At 39.5% G+C, this 13,793-nt stretch overlaps 1 protein-coding gene across 1 annotated transcript; it reads right to left on the bottom strand.

The window, feature by feature from the left end:
- Positions 1 to 3,494: 3,494 nt before the first annotated feature.
- On the bottom strand, positions 3,495 to 12,883 carry LOC144763058 (uncharacterized). Its single transcript, XM_078648363.1, has 4 exons — positions 11,392 to 12,883; positions 11,084 to 11,107; positions 6,728 to 6,741; positions 3,495 to 3,657 (listed from the first exon to the last, which is right to left on the bottom strand). The coding sequence occupies exons 1-4, from the start codon at positions 12,620 to 12,622 to the stop codon at positions 3,568 to 3,570; spliced, it is 1,359 nt and encodes a 452-aa protein (XP_078504489.1). The 5' UTR covers positions 12,623 to 12,883; the 3' UTR covers positions 3,495 to 3,567.
- Positions 12,884 to 13,793: the final 910 nt, after the last annotated feature.

Raw genomic sequence — 13,793 nt, 5'->3', positions numbered from 1 at the left:
CACTGTGGAATTAACAACAGTTCGCCTTTCATACACGAGTGAAGAGAAGCCTCCAGTTTTTAATAGTCTCTATCCAAGTATCGATGTCTTCAGGATGGTGCAACAACGACCTATTAATTGCCCCCTTCTGTCCATTCAAGGACTGAGGATTTTTCTTCATATTTTTCCCACTAAATGAGCCCATTCACTTCAGTAATATAATTTTTTTTATCATTGTTATTATTGTTATTAGGTGGGAGCCCAGTCGGAGTCCAGGTTGGACGGGAGTGTGATACAACGCTTTTGCATTTGTCATGACGTTTTTTTATAGTCGCCCTGGAACAGGAAAAGGGCTTTGTCCAGCTGCTTCATGACCATTAGTCGGCTTTGTTAAAAGGACACATCACTGGATATCTATCCCGTCATCATTACCAGCAGTGACACTCTAGTCCACCTCAATCTAAGTACACGGGCATACAGTTCATAAAATTGATACAATATCTCTGTTGTGTTGGGTTGATGGTTTAAAAGTTGTATTACCCGTATGCATGTAACAGCACAATTTTTTCCCATGTACAGTGTTCTTATGATTTTCGGTCATGTTTGTGCTTTATAAGACCTTCTAAATAAAAAATAAACAAATAATTATCGAAAAGATCGTGATTGAATATAATGTCTGCCACATCAACATCATTGAAAATACCAAGGGGGGGAGGGGATACTAGAGCATGTACTAGTATCTGGTTTCTTACTACATTGGAAGAAACTACGTGGGTCCATCGACCAGGAACTCACATTTATAAGACTAAGGGGTAGGGTGAATAAAATTGATACTTGCATAGCGCACTACTCACCCGCAAGGGTCTCAAGGCGCTTGTACGAATACCGCTGTGGAACCCATCCTGGCTTTCCCTGTGAGGTGTCTACTCCTGGGCACCCCCAAGGTGGAGGCCAGGCATCCTTAGCGTTGTGGGGGCCGTTGTGGAGATTAAGCAAGCTATTGCCCAGAGTTGCAGAGTGGGACTCCATGATTGGAATAGGCACCGAGGCAAGAATTATCAGGTCCGTGGAATTTTTGAGCCCAAGACCCGCCGAGGCAGGGAATTGAACCCTGGTCCCGGGCTAGACCTCTGCATCAGGGTCTGCCGCTCTAACCATTGAGCCACACTTTTCCACACTACACATTGCTGACATTTTGAGTCCCTCTCCATGACCTCTTAACATAGATTCTCCATTTGAGTCTCCTCATTAACCCCCTCCCATTTTCCCCCCCAATGGTGGCCACAGAGTTTATCCTTTTGGAAGATGGTTCGCGGAGAGATAAGACCTTTGCTTTGTCTTGCCCTATTTAGTCAAACAGATTTATTTGTTTTCTTTCTATTGCACGGGCATAGCCTGAATGGACAATAGAGCACTTTAGAAAAGTAAATAACTATATACACTGTACGGTATAAGAACGTTTACTGTGTTCAAACATCTAGGATTGCAGTTGGCAATTTCAGCAGATGTTCATTTTATTCCAGATCAGCATGTTAAGAAGATAAACTGTACAGAAGTAGAAATAATACAATTGTTTCCTCCATGTGAGATATAAGATTGTAATCAATGCCCTAAGTAGAGACCTCTTATTCACAGGTTGTCCAGCAGACTGTCCTGCAATGTCTGTACATGTGGTAGCAGCTCCTGACAGCATGAAACCATAAACCTGATGCACATATACTTCGGGGGTTGCAAACCACTAAGACCAGTGGCATCTTACTTCCAACTGACCGCAAAACTCCACTTGTCCTCCCCCAACTAGTAGTGTTATAGATAGAAACAAAATATCAACGATAAACAGCAGGAACATAAGATCCTATGTAAAAAACTCGGAATTTTATAATCACCAATGCCAACAAATGTCTCAAAAACTGTGGACACGAACTCTAGAAGGTCTTACAGAACAAATCCCACATAACTGAATAAATAAGCAGAGCCAGGTTTTATTACGAGCCAGTCAAAATAGTCATTATTCCACAGTAGGCTGGGAACAGGGAAAGAAATCTAGCTGTTGCTTTCTGTAATATTTGTATTCTGTCAGAGTTTGATGCTCTCTGGAGTTTGTGCATTGTCACCTCTGTGGGAATGGGTTTGTTGGGACCTTTTCTGGACTAATCCTTTAGCACCTACAATGACTAACTATTTCTGTTCCTTTGTTCCACATTTTGTTCATGTATTCCATGACCCGATATCTGTGTACAAGCATGTGTGGATTATCTGACGTAGCAACCGACGACTTTTTCTAAATCAAGACTTCAATATCAGTATATCTTAAACCAGGGTGGCCTTTTCGATAACTCAACTTAGAGCGTTTGGTAGGAAATGCTTTTACACATTTATAATATTCAAATGGCTTCTCCCCAGAATATAATTTCTGATCAAGCATTAACTATTCCTTTGTAATGAATGTCTTGTTACACTGAAGACAAATGTTTTTCCCCTGGAATGCACATTAGGTTCCTCCTCTGAAAAAACCCTTTGCATGAAAAAGTTGTTTCTGCCAATACAGACTATCTGATCAGCACCTCGTCACATTTATTGCTTCAGTTATTCCTAGTCTGGATTTTCAGATGTTGCATTAACAGTCCCTTTGTAATGATGGCTCTGTCACATTCAGTACATTCCTGTGCAGGCCTAAAAAAATCATAAAAATGTTACTAGACCTGAAGGTTTGTTGACTTAAATAATCTACTCAACCTAATTGCAATGCTCTTGATACACAAAGTGGTTTCAAATGTGATCCTGGGCAAATATTTTAATTCACTGAGCCTCCATTTTATTCATTGCTAAATGTGAGAGCACCTTCGAAAACGCGAGTTCAGCGTGCATACTACACAAACAACTATTTTTATTGATTTATTAGGCTACACTTTTTCTTCAATATATAATGAAAATCTAGCCACAAACAGGATACAACAGACCCCTGACTTGCCTCTCTGTTCATTAACAGCATTATCACCCGAGCGGGGCCAGGAATGTTTCTCACATCATATTTAAAAACTATTACTTTTAATAAATAAATAACTAAAGCATGAAGTGCTAGCAAACTATCATTTGTAATCAGCAGATTCTCCATGGAATTGGTATAAAATTTCCCTCGAAATTAAGTTTCTGCAAATATTTATCAATTGTACATCACCAAGTAAAGTGTTCTGATTATTTTGCTCCAATTTAACTCTTTGTTTGCATCACACTTCTGAATTTAAAAAAAATGTTCTTTTGAAGTTCCTGATATATTTTTGAATATTTGTCTTATTCATTTGCTAGCTATTTAAATTTTGTGATAGAAAAAAAAACTGACATCCTACAGCCTTTTCTTTCACAATGATTGTTAGACAGTTCACTTGACAAAAAACTAACTAGTAAGAAAAAGACAAGTAAAGACAACTTTCCTGGATAGGCAGCATTTATTAGACAGACAAATTGACATTTGACCTCTGTCCTTGAACAGACAGCACATGTGTTAAGATAAGGGATTTAAAGGCATCTTTACAGCTCATTCACTTTCTGAATAAACAGAACATCTGTTTCTTTCCAGCTTAAGTTCATTCACCAGAACAAGACTAGTATGTAGTAAAAATAGCCCGACCTGATAAAATCTGACTCTTCATAGCGAGTGGGCGAGTGGATTTTAGAGCCCTGCTATGGTGTTGCTCCCAGCGTGGATTTGTTGATGGTTCTTTGTGTTGATGCTGCTTGCCTGGAGGTGTTTTGGCGCCTTGTCGCTCGTCGCTGGGCTCGGAGCCGCAGTGCTTGGTCCTTGGTGCGGCTGAATTCGGTTGACACAGCTGACACAGCAGGAACGCGGTCGGAGCGGCCGGAGCTGCAAGCCTTGTTTCTGCGCGCGACTCTGCTTGGGTGCGGCAGGGGCCGGGGGGCCGCCCTCCAGCGGGGCCAGAGCCGTGGGCCTTGTCTCAGCACGGCTGAAGCCGCAAACTTTGCTTGAACGCGGCCGCGAGCCGCCCTCCAACACGGCCGGAGCCGCAAATCTTGCCTCAGCGTGGCTGGAGCCGTGATTTTGCTTGGACACGGCGGGAGCACTGGAGCCCTCCCGTGTGGCTGTCTCAAACAGCAATGAGGGACTGTATTGACCCAGTCCACGTTTTGCAGAGTACCAAGACAGAGTTTGAGACCGAGACCACACGTGTGGCTTGTGGCTTTCCGGTCTCTGGTTCTCCGTTTTCCGTTGCCGGTTGCCAGGCTGGGCTGGGTGAGAGTCGCCCCCCATTCACGGAGCCCGAAGACGCAGAGCCCGGTGGTGAGCGTTGACGGGCAGGCGGCGTGGCGTGCAGCTTACGGAGGGCCTGCAACAGCAACAGTGAAAAGGAAAAGGAAACGGTGAGCAGAGACTGCGGCCATAGCCAAGGAGCCGCTGAATCACCGTGGAGCTTCCGTGGAGCCTCCGGGGGGGGACTGGACAGGCGACTGGAGACTGAAGTGTGGCTTTGGAGCTGCCGGGACAGTGGCCAGGTGAACTGTGACAGTGAGCATCACGGGGGGAGAGTGGGGGGAGAGTGTTATTTCTTTTGAGCCCCTGAGCCCCGAGCAGTGGGTCTGAGTTAAGGAGTAGAGGAGAACAGAGAATAGAGGGGGTGTGTATAGCCGGAGAACTGGTTGGAGAGGCTAATAGCCAACTGAATGGTCTGTGCAGAGCAACAAGTGGAATCACCCCAAAAACTCTAAATATCCTCTACTAGGAGATCCTGGAGGGATTGAGAGCGGGGAAGCCAAAAGCCAAAAATCACAGTTAACGATCCAGGTACAAAAATAGGAAAAGGGATCAGCAGTACCCAATATCTCGGAATAGAGGGGGAACTATGCGATCAGGTAAAGAGAGGACGTCCGGACCAATTACAAGACGTGCAAAGAAAATACAAATGCCGAAAGCGGTAAAAAAGGTAAAAGCTAACGCCGTAGGAGTAAATCAGTCACTAATATCACCGATTGCAATAATGTTTGAGAAATCGGGAAAAGTGCCAGATAAATTTCACTTCATGAAAGATCCAACCGGAGTTTTAATGACAATGCAAATAGATGCAGAAAAAATTAAATTACAAACACCAATCAAACCTATTAGTAGTGAAAAACCAAGTAACCAAGTCATACAATCCATTCAACAGGAAGAGGAGTGCAACTCACAAATTAAGATTGATGAAGTAAAGGATAACGAATTCCAACTTACAGATCAGGATGTACTAAGCGCAACTTCACCTTCACCTTTCAATGCAAATCAACAGGATAATCCAAAGGAAATGGATGTAACAGGTGTATTACATGATGATATAAATCACTACACAAGTTATACTGATGTTAATCAGAGCGGTATTAATGAAGGAAAACTGCCACCTAGGCCAATGGTACCTATAGAAGTAAACGTAGAAATCATGAAAAGACATCAGACAAGCACGGAGGAAAGAATGCCTAGTCAATTGATTAATCAAAACTGCAATTTAGGGAGTATCATTCATGAAAATGATGATCTTAATGGAACAAAGCAGTACAAACTAAACTGGGGGGATGTCTCAGGAAATAAAATAAAGGGAGGTACCAACTCAAAAATAAATAACATGGCCATGAATGAATATTCAACTTCATTAACCATTGAAGATCAAAATGGAGAGCCAACACAAGTTAATCGAACAGGAATAAAAGAACAAGACAAGTGGGACGATTTGGGATATTTTCTACCAAACCTCTACTCTGACGTTAGAAGCACTAGCATACCAATCTAATAAAATGGATATTCAAATAGATCTACTTATAGTGATGGCAAATGCAGTCGCGGGGATCGATAAAAAACTTGCCCAACTTAATGGCCTGATAGTTAGAGCTCAAAGTGACAGTGAAAAAATGGACACAGACTGCATTTGTACACCTATTATAGACAAGCTATCAACAATACCAGAGGTATTGTACACAATAATTGAAGATACTAAAAAGACCCTTCAAGGGAAGGAGAAAAAGATAATGGAAAAATGAAAGAAAAAACTAATTGCAATATGAAGACCGAGAAGGAATATACCACCTGCGTTGAAAGTATTGATGGACCAGAACAAACAACAGCAAGAAAGTTGCAGATAATCTCAAAACACAAGACGAAAGAATAACATCAATAGACTTCGAAACAATGGATCAGGCATGTGGTGAAATAACCAGTATAGAAATCAAAGACCAGATACCCACGGTTTTACCATGTCAAAACGTCATAGGAAAAAATTACGTAAAGCAAGAAAAAAGGCTAAACATCTTAATTGCGCAGTAATACAACCGGATGAAGTGTTGTTAACATCTATGGACACTCAAGGATATGAATCACGGAATGAACTACCAAGGGAAGAAAAAAAGAGCTCACCAATAACAAAGAGTATGAACAATAAATATTTTTCCATATTTGAAAAAGAATTATCTACTGAACAAATGAGTGCACAAAAGAATACAGCTAATATGACAGCCAAAGTGAGCCAGTTGGGGAAGGAAAATAAAAAAATAGAGGAAGGTAATAACCTGAGAAAAATAAAATCATCTGATAATGGGCTCAATATAGAGCAGGTGCCGGTGCTCATAAAAAGTAAACAGCTAGAAGAGTCAGCAAAACAAAGGATTACAGCAAGCCCACTAGAACCTAAAGACAACTTACTAGAAATAGAGGCGGAAGAACGTGATACCTGCCTGACCATCTATAGATCTCAGGTATGGAATGATAGCTCACCATTAAAAGCAAAACTATAAAAACAAGTCAACAACAAATTCAACATGTTGATGGAAAACTAGAAACACACAAGAGATATAATACAAATGTAGAGGACGGAAGAAATACATTAAACAAAAGCAGACCTAAAAACAAAATTGCCGGACTGGGATCAACTTGTTATCGAAAATCGTGATGGGGTAAAGCAGATTACCTTTAAGGCAAAACAAAATATGGAAACAGATAGATACGATGACCATCTATCTAATGAGAAGGTCCAACTTATTTTTAAACCAGAATTTGACTCGAGAGGCAAACAAGACATATTAAATAGAGGGAACATTCATCGACTATTTAAATCAATCCCGTCTCTAGCTAAAATCACGAGTGGAGATATCGACTCCATCTAATTTATGATTAATAAGGATGGTCTCCAGGCACCAACATTAATTACACTAAACTCAAGATTAATAGCAGAATAAGTTATAAATGAAATGAAAATATTTAATGCCTGGGGCATAGTTATTAGTAAGCCAGCACCAAAGGTCTACCCAACACCACTCATTAGTAAGGTAGATCAGGCACAGAAGGTAAAGTGTAACATGCTAAATTGTACCGTACTAAAAAATGCCCGGGGTGGATCTACCTATAATGTAGAAGCAACATCACCGTAAAGGAAAATGGAAAAAAATTCAGGAATAAATGAAAAATGGATTGCTCTGGCATTACATAGCAATAAGGATCTATGACGGAACATAATCACTGTCCCGACAAAGAACGGAAAAGATCTTGGAAAAATTATGATTTGTTCATGGAACATAAATGGAGTAGGAAGTAAGATCTATAATACTCACATAAATTCTATTCCACACCCATGCCAGATCATCCTATTACAGGAAACATGGGAAACCAATCCATTAATACTACAGGGCTACAAAAGTTACTTTGAATACGCAAATAAAATTCATAAATATGGCCGACCAAGTGGGGAGCTAGCAATATTTATCTCTAGTGACCTTCTGGCTGAACACAAGCAATTGGACTCAATTAGCCCTGACATTCTAATAGTCAAGCTGAAATACAAAACAAGTAATCAGAAAACAAAGACCTTAACTTTGATTAATGTATATATACATCCAATAAGAAGTAGTAGAAAATCATCGTGTGTAACACTTAATAACTTGTTGCTAGAACAAATGTTGGATGACCCAGTAGCAGACTACATGATGATGGGGGACTTTAACCTGAATTTATTAGCACCTTTTATCAGAGACGATATTACCCAATCACAAGATCATCAATGGGCAATTCCCCATCAGGATTTAGGAATGGAAACAAACTCCTCACGAGACAAAATCGGAACACAATTTGTCAAGGATATAGAAGCGATGGGTTTACGAATCCTTAATGGGAGATTTAAATCAGATACTCCTCCAGCATATACGTATCACTCGCACAATGCAAAGACAAGGATTGACTACACAATGGGATTACTTAACATCTTTCGTAATATCTCCTCATACCAACTGGAGAAGGTTTCAGACAGCGACCATTGCCAACAGATAATTATTACAAACATCAGGAGTAATACATACCAGCTATACCAAACTGTGTGAGGTCAGATTGGAACAATAAATCATAAGAAACTTATTTGGAGTGTCCTGAACAAGGACGAGATGAATGATCTAGTGCAGAAACTTATAGAGATTTGCTTTAATGATAGAACGTCAGAGTCGCCGATTGAACAGTGGGTACATTTCACACGGAAGCTGGTCAAGCCTCAAGCTCGCACACAAATACATAAGAGGAACCAAACTAAGCAAGGAGTCGAAATGAAGCTATATATAAATCTTCCATTTACAAGAACTAAATTGAAAAGAACTCGTAATAAGTTAAGAAGACAAATTACAAAATTTACGGATAATGACGAAATACTGAGTAAATTAAAAACTATAAATCAAAACTTGAAGAAACTAATATGGAATGGAAAAAATCAAGCTAAACAAGTGTTCTGGTCAAAACTATTTTTTGCAAGCTATCAAGCAAACTCAAGAGAATTCTGGAAAATTATAAATAGCCTAGTGCGACCAAATAAATTGGTGGTATCATCGACATTAACGGAGCAAGAATGGGTTAGTTTCCTTGATAAACATCTAAATCTAAAATAAAAAATAAAAACAAAGGACGAAACACAGCCTATAAATAGACCAGAGTATGAGATTGAAGATCAAATTGATATATCAAAAACTCAACTAATGAAATTAGTCAAGAAACAAAAAGACGGGGCACCAGGACCAAATGGAATTCCGTTTGCTCTCTATAAAGAAAATCCGGATCTATGGTCAGGATATCTTGTAAAAGTATTTAAAGAAATAGTACAGACAGGCGTTATTCCTGAATCATGGCGAGGATCCTTAATCTCGCCAATCTTTAAAAAAGGAGACTGGGCGCTCCCTGAAAATTATAGGCTTATCACCCTACAAGATACAGATGCTAAATTGTTTGCAGGGATTTTACTTATCAAATCTAAATGAATGGGCAATAGAAAATAAGGTATTGCCTCCGAACCAGACTGGCTTTATTAGAGGCCTCGGAACTACAACAAACATTCTAGCATTATCTCTATTAATCGACAAATCAATCAGAGCCAAACAGCCGTTGTATTTATGTGTTGTAGATTTTAAATCTGCCTTTGATTGCGTCCAAAGAAACCTCCTATAGAAGAAGCTGCAGCAAAAAAATATTCCACCACAATTAATAAAACTGATTCAACTTCTCTACAGTAAAACTTGGGTCAGAGCAAGGATGGGGGATGGCCAAACATTAACACAAGAAATCCCAAATGTAGGTCTTAAGCAGGGATGTGTATTGGCCCCCTACTTTTTAACTTGTTTCTAGCAGATCTGACAGTGCTCCAGGATGAAACAAACCCACACCTGCCGAAACTAGCCTGCAAATAAATTTCTAATCTATTATATGCAGATGATGCCATCCTTCTAAGCCAAACTAAAGTTGGATTACAGCGTCTAATTAATTGAATATCCATATACGCAAAGGAAAACAGAATGGTGATAAATGAAACTAAAATCATGGTGGTCCCTAACAATTTAAATTTAAGACACAAAAGCAAATGGTATATGGATAACACCCAACTTGAGTAAGTTGAAGTATATAGGTATTTGGGTGTATTATTCGACGAAAAGGGAAATTATCATCCACAAAAAATGGACATACAAAGGAAGGCAAATGCTTTGACAGCAGCATTCAGCATCCTGCAGAAATCACTTGGTAATCTCACATATCGTCCCCTTTTAAAGATTATAGCGGCAAAACTTCTTCCGACCCTTACATACGGTAGTGAGGCATTAATTGGGAAAGATTCGGTAATAATAAATAATGCTCTATCCAAAACATTTAAATCTCTTTTTTATCTTCCAAACAATGCCTCGCCTGCACAAATTAGACTAGAATTTGGGCTAAATAACCAGTACTATGCAAGAATGGGCCAATTTATCAAAACATGGAATCGGAAAAAAACGACTAGGAGAATCAGTTGTCACAGTTACTATGGCAAGAAATAAATAACAATGCAAAGTCACCAGCCTGGAATTATCTTAAAAAAGCGCTAGAAGAGTTTGCGGTAATGCCAATTTGGAACAACACAATAAGCAAAGCATCATTCAAAAAGATAATTAACCAAACAACAAACCAACTGTCGCTTGTAAATGACAAAGAAATGCTGGCAATAAGAAAACATGCATGGCCAATAATAAATGGATATACAAAAAAGAAGGTACAAGAGTATCTGGAAATACCTTGGTCAGAAAAAAATAAGCAAGTTCTTGTTAAAGCAAGATTTGGCATACTCCCGGGCCTTAGTCATCTTCCCCCGTGGAAAAAAATGGAGACGTGTACAGTTTGTAGATTGTGTAAAAATGGAGAGGAGAATATTGTCCACCTGCTATGTATCTGACCTGGGCTTCAGATTGAAAGAAAAACTTTACTGAAACCATCTTTTAATATACGAGGAATAAGGACATGAAGGCACGCACTGATAAGGTGTCTGCACTCCAACGATATAAGTATGAACTCTGCCTTCGTAAATTTTTTACTGAGAGTTAAGGCAAAATTGGGAGACGAAGTCCAAATTTGAGGCTTAGTAAGTTGTAATGTTTTTTTATGTAATTGTTTTTAATGTTTTTTAAGATTATAGTATATGTTTTGTATCGGTAATATTGTAAGATTTTAAGTAATCAAACAATAAAGAATAAAAATAAGTGTTGGTCTTCTTTCTGCACAACCATATCACATTCCATACATTGATATGGTTGCTTTGTCACATTCAGTACATTCATAGGGTTTCGCCCCGGTGTGGACTTTCTGATGTTGCATTAGATTTGACTTTTTAATAAATGTCTTGTCACATTGCGTGCAGTTGAATGTTCTCTTTCCAGGGTGGACTATTTGATGTCGCTTCAGCTCTTTATTTATTCTAAATACTGAATCACGTCCTGTACATTGATATGGTCTCTCTCGAGTGTGGATTTTCTGATGTTTCCTTAAATCTCCATTTTTTATAAATGCCTTGTCATATTCTGTACATTCATATGGTTTCTCCCCAGTGTGGATCATTTGATGCCGCCATAGATTAGTCTTCCATTTGAACACTTCACTACATTCTGTACATTCATATGGTCTCTCCCGAGTGTGAATTTTTTGATGTTGTTTTAGATGTCCATTTGTTATAAATGCTTTGTCACATGTTGTACATGGATATGGTTTCTCCCCTGTGTGGATTTTCTGATGTTGTTTTAGCACTTCATTTCTTATAAATGCTTTGTCACATTCTGTACATTGATATGGTTTCTCCCCAGTGTGGATTTTCTGATGTTGCTTCAGGGCCCCCTTTGTTATATATGCGTTGTCACACTCTGTACATTGATGTGGTTTCTCCCCAGTATGGATTTCCTGATGTTTCCTTAAATCTCCATTTGTTCTAAATGCCTTGTCACGTTCTGTACATTCATATGGTTTCTCACCAGTGTGGATCATTTGATGCCGCCATAGATTTGGCTTCCATGTGAACACTTTATTACATTCTGTACATTGATATGGTCTCCCCCCAGTGTGGATTTTCTGATGTTGTTTTAGCGTTCCATTTGTTATAAATGCTTTGTCACATGTTGTACATTTATATGGTTTCTCCCCTGTGTGGATTTTCTGATGTTGTTTTAGCACTCCGTTTGATATAAATGCTTTGTCACATTCTGTACATTTATATGGTTTCTCCCCAGTGTGGATTTTCTGATGTCTCTTCAGCAATCCATTTGTTATAAATGCTTTGTCGCGCTCTGTACATTGATATGGTCTCTCCCCGGTGTGGATTTTCTGATGACGTTTTAGATCTCTATTTCCTACAAATGCTTTGACGCACTCTGTACATTGATACAGTTTCTCCCCAGTGTGGAATTTCTGATGACGTTTTAGGTCTCCATTTTTCATAAATGCTTTGTCACACACTGTACATTTATATGGTTTCTCCCCAGTGTGGATTTTCTGATGTTGCTTTAGCTCTCTATTTGTTATAAATGCTTTGTCACATTCTGTACATTCATACGGTTTCTCACCAGTGTGGATCATTTGATGCTGCTTTAGAGTTTCCTTCCTTTGGAAAACTGTTTTACATTCTGTACATTGATATGGTTTCTCTCCAGTGTAGATTCTCCAATGTTGCTTTAGCTCTCCATTTGTTATAAATGCTTTGTCACATTCAGTGCATTTATATTTTTTCTCCCCAGTGTGCACTTTGTGATGTTTCATTAGGTCTTCTTTGGTAATAAATGCCTTATTACATTCTGTACATTTATAGGTTTTCTCCTCTACGTGGACACTCGGATGCTGCATTAGGGCTTTCATTGCAAGGGACACTTTTCCACAGTCAGTCCATCAATATGGTTTTTCTCCAGCATGAAGTTTCTTATGTCACACTTGCTCTTTCTCTCTCTGTCTAATAAATGTGTTGCCACATTCTAGATATTCATACGGTTCCTCTTCTGAGTGTTATTTCTGATACCAGGTTAGCTCTTCCTTCGTAATGAGCAGCTCAGTCTTGCTTTAGTATGTCAGTGTGTTATGTCTGCTGTGCATATCAGCTAATGCCTAACATCCAAGTACAGACCTCACTGGGCAGTTTGGGTTTTCTGCTGTAGAAAAAGACTTTGACGAGGCAGCCTTCAAGGGAAGATATTTCAAGGTATGCTGTTTTTAAATCACTTCCTACACGAGTGAGGTTTAATGCCTTTACCGTTTGTGTTTATTAAGGCATTTATTTCATCTGTTAAATTAAGAAAAAGAAACACTGAATAAGCAGAAATGCAGAGTCCAGCACAAAAATCTATTGCCATGTAGTGAAACATTTAAATCATCATATAGACATGTGTGTAGAAGCAATTCTAGATTACACTGTAAGTGTGAAGATGCAATAGGCAGAGTAAGGTCCCCTTCTATCAAGGAGTGTGGACTAAAGAGTAACCAAGACACCAGAGTAGATTCCTTGTTCAGCGAGTGAGACCCTCTCCCCACAACATACTACAATGTTAAAATCTTAGCGACAAGATGCCTCCTTTCTTATCCAGGGAATGCTTTCTATTATCACATAGCCTAACAAATAAGACAAGATGGAGCCTTTTCCAGTGACTGGACCATGCAAGACAGAGCATCACCATTATGGAGGGAAACATAGGCAACTGCTAAAAAGGGAGCCCTTAATACCATCAGACAACCTGGGATAGGACTTGGACAGGTAATCTGAGCATCTTCCACAAATTGTAACTCCAGAGAGCCGAGGCTCTGACCGGAGCTACACAAGGAACAGGAGGTTTACAACCATTTTGCAACAACAAAAGAGTTCCAGAGGGTCTATAGGTGCGGTGAGTTAACAGTGCAAGTAACCAGGAAGCACAGAAACCTACCAACTAACTGAGAAAGGTGGTAACCAAAGACACCCTGGTAGATGGTCTAAGGTACCCATCAGTCACCACTCGGAACCGCCCTTCATCATTTGGGATTCCTTTATGGCCATATACCC

The sequence above is a fragment of the Lissotriton helveticus genome, chromosome 6, assembly GCF_964261635.1.
Source record: "Lissotriton helveticus chromosome 6, aLisHel1.1, whole genome shotgun sequence".
Taxonomy (NCBI): domain Eukaryota; kingdom Metazoa; phylum Chordata; class Amphibia; order Caudata; family Salamandridae; genus Lissotriton; species Lissotriton helveticus.
This window is presented reverse-complemented; position numbering and strand designations above follow the sequence as displayed.